The 13889-nt window shown below is 33.3% G+C and overlaps 1 protein-coding gene across 1 annotated transcript; it reads right to left on the reverse strand.

Moving 5' to 3' along the window:
* Positions 1–2736: 2736 nt before the first annotated feature.
* Positions 2737–6620, reverse strand: LOC105149280 (uncharacterized). Its single transcript, XM_011061578.2, has one exon. The coding sequence runs from the start codon at positions 6250–6252 to the stop codon at positions 5494–5496; it is 759 nt and encodes a 252-aa protein (XP_011059880.1). The 5' UTR covers positions 6253–6620; the 3' UTR covers positions 2737–5493.
* Positions 6621–13889: the final 7269 nt, after the last annotated feature.

The raw sequence follows: 13889 nt of genomic DNA on the forward strand, positions 1-13889 counted from the left end.
TTCAAAATACTCAAGATAGAATGTAAGAAAAAGAGTGAGGTAATTTTACGCTTTTGCGAGACGGATGGAGAAGAGCAAAAGGAAGGGGTGGTCATTTGTTTGTTGACCCGATTGCAGGTCAAAGTTCCAGTTTCCCGCTGGGCGTGCGTCGTTGAGAAAAGACAGGTTCGTCGCTATGACGACGTGACGTGACGTAACAATCACGTCATCATCGGGGTGGAATAGAAGGTCGACGAACCTCCAGCTTCAACCTGTACAGCGTTCCCTTTAACCATGGCCAACTAGACGCGCATAGCATAGACTGGCATAGACTGGCATAGACGCGACTGGTTGACTAGCACTGATTGTAGGCACAGATCAACAGACGGGGTGAATGAGAATGAGATGCGGCGCGAATCCACTTCTCTGATTCTCTCTCCATTGTTCTCGATTCGATTTACTTGCAGGGATTCTTACTGCTCCGTATACTGTGTCGACGAAACGAATTCATCAACTCGTATGCATTAGGCCCATTAGGGAAATCACATTTAACTTATCATTAAATCATTAATTTATTAGGCACAGCCGAAATTTTGTATCGAAATAATAATCGTTTATGTTAAAGTAAAGATGTAAATATAATGCATGGTATCAAACTACCAAAGTAAACTCATACTATTAAATCTAAACAAAATAATTTAATTTAGAACAAATCCTTTTTCTACGATATCCAGTACATTGTTTAGAAAATCAGTGTGAAAAAATTTGAAAAAATGATTTTGAAAATAACACACGTTATAAATATAGTAATGTACGTATAATTATATTACGTTTAAAATGTCCTGCTGATGTTTACTTTTCTTAATATTAGAATATCTTATATTTTTTAATCTAATATCTGTTACATAAATATCAAAATGAAAAGAAAAAGGAAAAGAAGGAAAAGTATCACACGTAATAATCTATGGTTATATAAACAATCTTAATAATCTTATTTTAATTAATTCGGCCAAGTTAAAATTAACTGACATTCCATTAATAATTTTGTTTCGGATAATCATACGTTTATTATAAAAATTTATATAAATTTTCTCTTGAGAAAAATATTTAATATATTATAATTACATGTTGGTTTGAGAGAAAGTGGTCATTATTGCCGTTTGAGTCGTATATGATATTCTTGCGTGCGACATTCGTGCGGAATTTGGAAAGAATAGCAGTTGGGTCATTGCGATACATATAGTATACGCAACTATTTCACGCACTTACGTTACGTATGTATGTACAAGAGGTGAGATTCAAGAATGACCGCGACAAAGGGTCGAAGGATTAAACCCCGACCGAGTTCGTTCCGCATTGCGCGGCGGAAATGGCGGAATTGCCGCGGCAGGAACTGGGACGCGCGTTGTCAGTGGCCTTCTCAATGACGTGAATGACGTCACTACGCCGCGCCGATGAGGAAACTGGGCCAAAGACATTGCGTAGCGGGAAGAGGAAACGAAGGATCGCCGGCAAACGGACAATTCAAGTTGCAAGCCGCGTTTATCTCTATAGAGAGAAAAGCTGGTAATGTTCGAGCGACCGATCTGTAATATGCTTTTCAGCGCAGCAGCGAAATCGCTCCAGCATCTTATGAGACCATAAGTATTCAGTTTCTGCAGGATAGTACAATATTTTAAGGTTTTCACTGATTCACTGATTCGGGACATATGTCAATTTTCTGTAATTTGAGATAGATACTAATTGAATTTGCGCAGTACCTACACTATAGATTAATTATCGCGAAAGTTATTATCAGTTTTTAATTATTTCGTTCATTGACAGTATCTTCCCATTTGTAGGACGGTAATAACGTGTGTTGTTTGATTTTAACGATGATAGCATCAGCTAACAATAAATAGCCCTGCTATTATTAACAAATTGAATCTATCACAGTCCTGTAATCTTTATTTTAACAATCGATGAAAAGAGAGATTTACGTAAATTACAAGTTGTTGACAAGATGCAAAAATTACACACACACATAATAAAAAAACGGGGATAAATCTTTTAATTACAATTGGAATATAAATATAATAATTTGAATAATTCAAAATTGACAATAGCTTTAGATGTTTAATGTTAAAGAAAAAAAGCGCTATTTTTCTTACAAAGTATTTTTAGACAGTTAAAGATTAATGTTTATAAAGAGAAAAGACAGATGTATGTGTATGTGTGTGTGTGTGTGTGTGTGTGTGTGTGTGTGTGTGAGAGATACGCGAAGAATGAACGAGAGGAAGAGAAACTATAGCGGATCATTGAATGAACTATGACATTTCACGGAGGTGGATCATACCTACCGATCTATTTTGTCCCAGACTCGTGAATGGGACTCCTGCGCATCCTGACGTCACACAGAGGTGCAAGCTCCTGCAACTAGGTCAGGCTTCTGTCATGGCCATGGATAAAAACACATACCGTGACTGCAACACGCGCATACATTAAATACTTTAATTCTTTCTTTCTTCCACGCAAGATATCGTCGTTCAATGTTCAACGAACATATGTACGTTATCATATCGTAGACGAATTTAGTCGTACTCTATACAAAGAAACACACACAAGCGTAAACAAATACCTTGCGAATAAAGTTTCGCGCGTTTCATAAATTCAATCTATCAAAATAATATTAAAACCTTGAGAAATAATATACTTATATTATTTTTAATATAGTTATGTTATAATCACTGGTAGAGAGAGAATAAAGGGAAAAACAGATTTTAGAATGAAAAACGTTTATTTGAAACGTAAATGTCGACATAGACAAAATAATACAAAACATTCAGTCCTGAGTGAAGAATCTTTTTATCCTATCTTTCTTATTGTTGCAACACTTTCACACGATTATTCTGCGCGATTACATCTTCATATGTTACATCTACATATACGTACATACATATATGACCCGCGCGACGGAGCGAATATAATTTTGTTCCTTTCGATTTTTTTGCATTTTCGTTTATCAATAACACCTAATCGTACAGACACGCTTGGGGGTATCTACAAGGCACTAGAGATGAATCGCACAGACTTACAATATCTTTACATAGATGAGATTCTCAAGGTACGCGCGCGCGTGCGTGTGTGATGTGTGTGTGTGTGTGTGTGTTGTATGCCATGTCTTTCGTGATCTCTCTTTCTTTTTTCTCTGTTTCACTTTTTTTCTTCATATTTAACATCAGATTTTTCGACTTTTGAAAATTAGTCAGTCTTTGCCAGTTGTGGAAGATTTCATCAACGTACATTCTCATTATATGTTTTTCTTTACTAAATAATAATATTATAATTGCACGATGTATTAATTACATGCTATCAATATACCTGATTAAGCTCTTGCCGCATAATTTGTCATCGCGAAAAAAATAACATATGGTAACTAGTATTAACGGTCATTCACTTTACTTTACATTGTAATTTAATACAAGTTTCCAATAAATTTAAGAGGAAGTATTCTGAGAATATACGTATATTTGAGAACAAAGAGAATTTCAATTAAATTTGAGATTAAATTAAATAATCTAAATAAATTTCAAATATATGTAGATAAATAATATGTATATGGAAAAATAAGATAAAATTTTTAAAAATATTATTTGTGTAAGCCTTCTTTTTACATATTCGATAACACATAATTTGAATTTCTTTAAAAAGTGAAATGGACAACCCATTTCCTTTGATTGTGATTGAAATCAGCTTTGTTCATTAACATCTTGAAAGCTACAAGTGTTGGGAAATTGTAGTGTGTATCGATGACGATATGTATCGCTTACTATTTTCCAAAGATATCCGTCAATGATAATTCTTATAATATGTATCTATATATTTTCTATGTAAATAATACTGATTCTTGAATACCGATTTTAATACATTAATAAAGGATTTTTTTACTTGCGCAACTGATGATTAGCCTCATAAACAATATTTTTACGCTAGCCATTAGTATACTTTATACATATAGACTGATCATAAGGACAATTATATTATCGTAGTACGAGTTATTAAGGGTAGTATCTTTTTGGACCTGGAATAATTTGAACACACTAATTTTCCGCATTGATATAATTGATTTTTATCGCGCGATTAACGAATCACGGCTCTTAGTACCGATAAAAGTACGAGTATACGTTATCATCGTGATTGACAATAATAAATAAACTGAATAAAGAAATAAGAGAAATACAAACGAGAAATAATTATGTATCATTTGCTCGGCTTTTTCTTTTACATTGCATTCGTAGCACTCATTGCACGATTTTACAGCCTTGGAAATTTTGAATGCATTTAAAAATCGTTCTCCAATGTATCACATAGTTTAATGTCTTTTTGCAATATTATTATTGTTGTTATTTTTATTATTACATCATAATTTCTCGTTTCTTATTAAAGAGTTATTTCTATTAAATTCAAATTACCTAGAGTCGAAATTACAATAAAGATAATGGTGGCATGTAAGTATGTAATAAAATCTTACATAAGTTTATTGATGATAAGTTTATAAATGACAATATGAATTAATGTATATTAAACTTATCAGTCTGCACGTTTCTACATCCCAAACATCCTCCATGCGGTTGTAATTAAAGAATATTAGTCAGACTAGAGAAAAGTGTTGAATGATTATAATTCTACATACGTGTGGATATATCGTGACAAATATTTTGGCTTTAATAAACACTCTATATGACAAAGTTTTTAGTTAAAAAGATGTTGTAAAGAGAATATTAGAAATTATCATACAAACGATCCTAAATACACAAAAGATCTTACTGCCTGCATATCCCAATTTAGAAGTAATAATATGATGGAAGATAATAAGATCAAACATACACACACACACACACACACACACATATATACATATGTATGTATAATCTTTTTTTCGTTTCGTAGTACTACTATTTCGTAATTTAATATGCAAATAATTTCTGTGTCCGGTATCAAGGATCATCTGCAGCTAATATAATAATTGTGCATATATTTAATTTAATGTCATCTCTCTTTATATATGTTAATTGTCTTTCTTTTGCCTTTCTTGTCATTCGTTTCGCTGATTCGAGCGAATTCACGTTGAGGCGACGTTACGCTTGACTTATACTACTTAAAAGAGAAGAACCTTGCCTGTCTCGAAAAATGTCCCGACAGTCGAGCAAGTCGTACGTGAAATATAATCGAATAAGAATATCGAGTGAGAAAAAGGAGAGACAAAATCAGGAAAAGCTTAGAAATTACGGATATACCCTATGATTTACGCCGCACGCGAATTCGGCATTTGTAAAGATAACATCGTCGATGATATTAGGAGATATACGTTATCGCGAGCACGATAATCAAAAGGCGACATTTGATTGCGCATTTTATCCTTAATATTTTAGTTCTTAATATTTCCTCTGACAGAGGAATGTATCTTGGTCCTGCGCGTTCAAATACTCCAAAAAAAAAAAAAAAAAATATTCGCCCAGCGATGTGTATAATCGATTAAAGATCTTGGCAGGAGCGTGGCTGTATAGTTTTCTGCTGAAAACCGGAATTTCGGGGAATCCTTTGAGTGGGTAGACCGGATGGTCCTCGGACATATATATAGGGCACCGGGCTACGCAAAATCCTCTTCGGGCTCTTCTTCGCGTGCTTCTTCCCCTTGTTGCTATCATCCCATTTGGATGAGATAATCTTGAGACTTTGAAAGGCCCGTCGTAGAGTCTCCGCTGTGGAGGGCCTTTTGAGAGAGTCGCTATCGCTGCTGCTGTGAGCATCCGAAGGACTGGAGGAATAGGATGAGGGTGAGATACCACCACGAGGTAGACTCCTGACGTCTTCGGAAAGGCTCCAAATTCCGACGATCTCTGCACGCTCCGACGATCTCTGCACGCTAGTGCTAAGCCGCTCCTGCGATCGTGTCGTTCGTCCTCGCAGTCGCTCTGGGTAGCAATGCGTTCTTGGAGAGGACCTACTGGATCTGCATAAACGTTCACCGCTACCACGTCGCGATAGACGTTCGCCGCTTCCGGTACTTCCGCCGCTGCTGCAGCCACTGTCGGTGCTGCACTCATCGTCACCAATCTCACCCACGGGTGGTGTTCTACCTCGATGATGATGATGATGATGATGATGATGATGATGATAACGATGATAATGATGATGATGATAGTGATATTGATGCGTCTGTCGGTGATCGGTCAAATCGATCACTTGCGCGGACTCCTCCATGTCATTTGACAGTTGACTCGTGTCTGTCATTTCAAATCACACAGATTTCTATCCACATAAAACAATGAGATATCTCTCAAAGGACTAGACAGACGCAGCAGATTGCGCAGATTTTGTATATGTGTTTATATCACGTACTTTCCACGCGTGGACTGTGGAAGTGAGTCTCAAAGTCGAGATCGAGATAGACTTTCGTACACAGAAAAGCACTTGTTCTATTCGAATATATTTCCGCAATTCCAAACTATATATTTCTGTTATATTGTTATTACAGCACAATTACGCTATATTATCTTTTTCGATCGATAGATAACTTGATCGCTTCTTCTCCTCGTCAAGATGATTATGCGTCTTACTCACGAGGTTAAACTGAGTCCGATACGCTCGACGCGCGATCTTTTATACCCTCGCAGGTGAACGCGGGGAACACGCGCATGCCCTGTCCGCTGTCGCACCGCGCCGTCCACGTGAAATTGAGAATACGTGTGGTGCCGAGCCGAGGTGCCGAGGATGTCGAGGGGATTAAGAAAAGCTATATGTTGTAGAACCATGCAGAGCGGTAATGGAAATTTGCAGTATTTCTACAGCGGTAATGGAAATACAAACAAGATACGACGAGAGTTCAGTTCTCTGTTCTGAAATTTCGAAAAGAACGTCTACAATCTAAAACATAAGAATAATAACAATAAACACATTGTTTGAGATATATTTGATTTTTTTCGCGATTACATTTTATCTTGTTAATGACTAAATCAGCTTAATTTTGAAAAATAAATATAACATTATATTTTATTTCATGTGTTACGCAAGAAAAATACATAGGCAATACGCAACGTTTAAAAAAAATTTATATTTAAATATTTAATATATATCTGAAATTAATCTTTCATTTAGCAGCTTTAGATGATGTATTATTAAGATGAAAGGATTGAGAAGAATCGCAATAATAATATATCTAATATTTTCTCTCTCGATTAAATTCAAAATTGTTCATTATTAAATATAAACTCTTTCTTTTCATCTTATATATCTTACAAGTCATCAATTGACACTCTTTTGGTGGTATTATTGATTATTCACTATAATTACATCGCATACGATTGTGCAATTTTTAATATTTCATAGCAAGGTTCCGATATCGGATATAATTATAGCGATCAGATAACGATGATCTCGTAACCGAATATCCAAAAATATGTATTTAATTTAATATTCTGAGAACGCTGCATTCTCTTCCTCTCATTCTCTTTCCGACCAATTTTCCCTCTCTCTCTCTCTCCCTCCCTTTCTCCCTCTCTCTCTGTTTCTCTTTCTCTCTCTATAACACAGATCTTGAAAACTAATTCTGCTTCGGTCATTGAACTTACCGATCCATTTCAAGGGGTGGATGTACCTGAAAGAAAATGTATTTTTGAAAATACAATCAATATACAGTGCCCAGGTTCCAGGTAGTATTATTTGATCCTTAATCAAAAACACCTACTACATTATATGCATTAAAGGAGTAGTAAGAAATTAATTGTGATGATCATTTAACAACAAAAACGCGCGCGCGTGTGTGTGTGTGTTACAAATTTATGTTTACATTCTATGATTACATTCTACATATATCTAAATTTCATTTTTTTCTAAGATAATTTATTATCTAAAATCTGGGACTTGGTTAGGTGGCGTGGATGCGAGTGCAAGCTTTGCAGAGAGTGTGTGAGAAAGAATAGGGAATAATAGGCGAGTAATCAGATTAGGGCGTGCGATTTCACGAGAGTGGGCAATAAGGAAGCAGAAGATTGGAGGCAGAGGTAGGCGATAGATAATTTACATAGGAGGCAGGCGAGAGAGCGCGGCGAAAGAGGTCATGGCGGGAAAGGAGCCGGTTGGCACGGCCAGCGGGGGATCAGGTAGAGGAATCAAGACGAAACAGGAAGCGGGGCAAAAAAAATTAACCGAGCGAAAAAAAGTAGCATTCGTGAATATTAAGGAAAAAGGTGAGGCGGATAGGACGAAAGAAGAATTGCGAGAAATTACGGAGAGGAGGATAGAAGATATGAGAAAGGAAATGGCTATGAGAACGGAGCTGGCTAGAAAAAGAAATTAGAGAGATAAAAAAGGAAGTATACAGTTGCATGGAAAGAGAAATCAAAAGTCTGAAGGAGAAATGGGCGAAGCAAATAGAAGAGGCAGAGGTTAGAGTGAGGGGATTGACAGAGAGAGAAAGACAGAGAGTTAGAGGTCAAATTTGAGCAGCTAGAGGGAGGGGTAAGAACTTAGGGAAAGAACAGGGAGCAGTAGAGAAGAGAGTAAACAGGAAGAGGCTAGAAGTGGGGTAAATGGCAGAGGAAGGTACAGCACGTATAGTGGCAGGATCGGTTATTAGTGAAGGAGGGCTGAGTTATAGAGAGATCAATATACTGAAAAGATGGGTAACAAATAGCGAAAGAGAAGAAAAGAGACTGAACTTTGTCATAAAAGGGATAAATATAAAGGAAGAATCAAAAGGTAGAGAAAAGTGGCAGAGAAGAAAAGAGAGATATAGGTAAAAGGATGGATAAAGGAAAAGAGGTTGAATGTAATATAGTCGCAGTTAGAGAGAGTAGGAGCGTATATGTAGTTAAGGGAGAAGAGAAAAAAAAGGAAATCATGAAAAAGCATAAGTTAAAAGGGGGGAGAATATTTATCTAAATATAGAATATTCATCTAAAATCTGAAATGCTAGATATAGAATTTGTAAACTGAGAAAATCATATATATATGTGTATATATTAAATAGATCAACAAGAAAAATTTTTATGATATTCTGGTTTAATTATATTACGAAAATGACTATAATAATGTATAATTATACGTGTCGAAATGGAAAGAAACGGATTACTTTAATGTTTTACACATAACCATAACATTCAAGTAATGTACTAATGGCGAATTTGATTAGACGCACCAGTGCGCACTGAGTACGTCCAATTGAATTGCTCATCAGCACGATATTTAAATTACGGTTAATCAATTGACTGATATTCTGACATTGAATAAATTTAATTCACGTGGACAGAAACGTGTAGCGCGATATATATAAACTATTATAAATTGATACTTCCAGCCCGTTTCTGCTGCCAATGTCAATGCCTTTATGTAGAATAGAATCAATAACGTGATAAAGAACATTTGCCTACTATTTATCAATTCTATTAATAATGCTAGAATAATGAAAAAATTTCAATGACAAAAATGTACACTAATATATTATACATATGTATGTATATATGATACACAATTATTAATAAATACATAGTACTTATATATTGTAGTACTTATCATGAAATGTTCCGGAAATGTTCCGTGGATGGAAAGAATGATTCTATATGAAAAAATAAGTTGAAAACGTAAAATAAAATTTTTTCATATACATATAAAAATAAAATGTATCTGAATTTTCAATTTGATCTAATTCTAAAAAATGATCGTTACAAAGTTATAACTCTGGAAGTTGCACTTTATATAACATGTAAATATAACGTGACTTTAATTTATAGATTCTAATTCTTTGGTAAACAGTTGTAATTTCCTCAAATGCAATGTATCCTTAACGTTTGATCATGTGCCGCGATCCAAAATCATATAAATAAGAAAAAGGATATTTTTCATTCACTCTATACGTTTATATTACTATATTGGGATAAAATTCTATTCTAAAATTTTATTCTAAATCTATTCATAAATGTTTTTTCAATAATTAATTTTATATGATGCTAACAACACAATAACAACTTAATGAAAAAATGTATTGTAAGATCTCAGATAAAGAATGAATTAAGCGGACTTAAATTGTCACCTGAATTAACGTGTCATATACAATAATACTATGTTTTGAGATGTGTGTGTGTGTGTGTGTGTGTGTGTGTGTGTGTGTATAAATAATAGTATTTTTTTCATTCATGCGAAATAGGAAGTAAAATAAATGATAATAAAATAGAACGATGTCTTGTCGATTGTGCGTGCATGTAAATTATAGAAATGCAATTCATTTCCCGTATTTCTCGCATGTTTACTATCACTATCCGGCATAATATATGATTGTGCTTGACGATGACGTCTGCTGGCACTCACGTAACAAAGACCGGTATTATTGTCGGTGACTTACATAACTGAGCATAAGACAAAAACTCGACTGATTACGCAATGCTGTATAACAATGCCAATTGCAAATGTGTAAATAGGCTTTACGGCTTACGGCACAAAGCTCGATTGTCACTTTCTTTCTTACAAGTTGTCCTGTTGCTGTTCTCTCAAAAAGTAGCGATTAACTCCAACTAATTTCCTTATTGCTATGAATTGCTGAATGAATTAATCAACTAGATGGCAAGTCAAAGAGAGCACAATTTTTATTATCCTAGTGGAAGCCATCGATGGAGCATACATAGAATTCAATTGATTCAACCGTTATTCAATTGCATTATGAATTATAATGTCGTTGCGCTTGTCGCAACTCCTAAACACCCTAACATATAAGTACCGTCTCTTCTGATCTAATGTATTTTTGTTTCTTGTTATAAATTATAAACAGTATAATCATAGTTTACTGCACACATAATTGAACGTCAATCTTAAAATTTAATGGTCTGTCTACTTGAGTCGGAAAAAACTGTTTCTTATATGATGCTGTGAGAGGAATTGAATGGAACTCACTGGATATCACTCGACAATGCAAAGTATAACGTTATTAATTAGTTTTAAAGAGTTTAATAAGTTTAATTTCAACTTGAAAAACAAAGTTAAAAAATCTATTGTAATTTTGTGCATTAATATAATTTATTTATCTTAAATAACACGTAATTGATTTATCTTAAATAACGTTTGAATATGTTAACGAACATTTTTAAAAAATTGCTATTTTAATAACAATACTGACGGTGACCTAATTTAAGATCGAAACGTCAATTGTTTTACGTACATAAATTATTGAATAGATACTTTTGCGCATCATTTACATTTGGCTTACATGCTCCTTTATTATAGTTAGTTTTTACTTATTGTTTAGAGAATCACTTTCTTTTATAACTTTGTTATAATAAAATACATTTTATGAGTAACAAAACAGCCATATTTGTCATGTGGCTGTTATGTTATACTGATGTGATAACGTAATGTATTATTACGACTCAAATCTTGATTCGAGAGCTTTCAATAGCGATGACGTGAAATTGCATAAAGAGTGTTACGTTCTAAGAATAGCATGTGGTATTACCTGGACACAATTATGCGTAATATACTTCAGATTAATTAAAACAACAACACGTAACAAAATGCAAATATAATAGAATCTACTATATATATATATATATATATATATATATATATATATATATATATATATACACAGTATATGTATCTATTATGTATCTACAAAAACGATAAATATACGTAATTCATTATTGTCTTGTTTTAATTCACGACAATTTATGCTATTGTGTAATATTGCATTTTGGAAAATAAAAAAGAAAAATTTTTATGTTTGCATGTAAACTCTCGTTTTAATATTATATCATTTAGATTTTATCGGTTGTCGTCAAATTTTTCTTCTGCATGTTTGCCAAGTAGCAATAACGAAACACACTTTATCGTTAATTGGATACTGGGTCGTTGCTTTGTTATAAAAACAGTTATTAAAACTCTCCGCTTTGTTACGCAATGCTCAGCAGATCCCCGACGATGCGTGTGACATTGATTTCAGTATTACATACAAGTATTAACGTATAACAAAAGTCTCAGATGGCTTAACTTGACATAAACAAATAACTCTTTTTTTACGTTAAAAAAAAATGACAAACAATATACGTGATAACATTTATAAGAAAAATAACCTAAATTTATATGTTTTATAGTTTCTATAGTTTATTTCAATTTTGCAGTTTATGAATATATGCGACATATACACATTTTATGTGCATAATATCTAAACTTTACATTATATAGGGAAGAGTAGAGGAATTGTGAACACGGGGGAAACGTGAACGATACAGTATAATAATTAGAGTAATGATTATAATCTATCAATTCTTGTATCCAGTGTAACGAATAGTGTACAGTTCAATGTACATCGGTGCCGCACACTATGATTACGCGCGGTTCACTTGATACTACAAATGCTTCGAAGCATTCTTTGATTGGTCAATTAATAAAATTCTTTCTTCTGATCAATTAAAAACTTGGCACTTTTAAGATAAATTATATATAAATCATTATATATAATTTTGATGATTTTGACGTAATTAATTTTATTAATTAGTTTTATATGTTGCAAATGCCAGTTAGTATATGCCTGAAGAATAATGCTCGTTGAACAATATAAATGAAGTGATTATTCGAGTTGTGACTACTCCTACGCTTTATCCTTATGTAATCAGACTTATAACATAGTAACATGACGCGTAATAGCCTTTTTGCAACGGATTACTACTAACGAGTAAGGACAGGTGTATATCGCGCTAAAGATGACTTTATTTCATAACGGTTACAATAATCACAAAGAATTATAACATCGCTTAATCGTGTTTTTCGTTAACCTTTTGTCTAAATTGATTAATTTATGTGAAATTAAATAATACAAAGGTTTTTTGTACGTTAATGAAAAATTATTCTCAAAATTATAATAACATTACTGTTCAAATCTATTTTACAGCAGCTAATTTAATTTTCTATTGATCTTTATACTTTTACTTATGGTTAATTTAAAATTTCGATATGATAAATGATATTGAGCTTTGGAAGATTTTATTTTCAACGCGAGAGAGAGCCATAATGTGTGTGTGTGTGTGTGTGTGTGTGTGTGTGTGTGTTTTCATCGATCGCCAAAGAGATTGATTGCAAAGAAACTACTCACGTATACATGTATAACACTCGAAATTATCTTAGAATGTAGTGTCCCTTCGTGTAAGGAATATAATTGTAATTAATATGTGTTATTATGTATAAATAATGCTCGCCAAATATGTAAATAATATTATATGTGATTTAATTACATATTATTATATGTAAAAATCTTGAATATATAAATTGTATAATTTTATAGGTGATGATATTTAGTTAGACGAGATGACAATTAAGAGAGAAAAATAAATTATTAAGATTCTTATGTTTTGCTTATGTTGCTTTCAATGTCATGTTATCATTCTTTATATCTATTAATTATTATACACATTTTAATTACATCTTTTAAAATATCAAACTTTCAACCCGATTTATTAATTTATCACTATATTTATGGTTTCTCTCTCTCTCTCTCTCTCTCTCTCTCTCTGTCTCTTTTTCTTTCTTTCTATGTAAGTTACATTCGATATAGATTTATTCGAATCTATTCAACTCCATCCCACGCCAAGAGGCATCTCAAAGTAATACATTGATATAACCTACATTTAACATGTCTGTAATGATGTGTTGGTTTGCACGTCATCGATGATTCTTTCGAGATACGTATGCATTGTGCATATGTATTTGAAGGCATTGCGTCAATTCACATTTACGACTGAATGAAAGAGTAAACCATGTAATTTTCTAATACTTATTTCGCACACATTACATCTTAAATATTAAAAAATATTTTATTTTATTCAAAGAATTGATCAAAGAAGGATATTCTTGGAATAATTTTGATACTTCTGAGATAGTATACATAT

The sequence above is a fragment of the Acromyrmex echinatior genome, chromosome 13 (assembly GCF_024713525.1).
Source record: "Acromyrmex echinatior isolate Ae372 chromosome 13, ASM2471352v2, whole genome shotgun sequence".
In the NCBI taxonomy this organism is placed as follows: Eukaryota; Metazoa; Arthropoda; class Insecta; order Hymenoptera; family Formicidae; genus Acromyrmex; species Acromyrmex echinatior.

What these genes read in the sequence shown, in the direction of transcription:
- LOC105149280 (XM_011061578.2), bottom strand. Translation starts at nt 6,252, where the DNA reads ATGACAGACACGAGTCAACTGTCAAATGACATGGAGGAGTCCGCGCAA.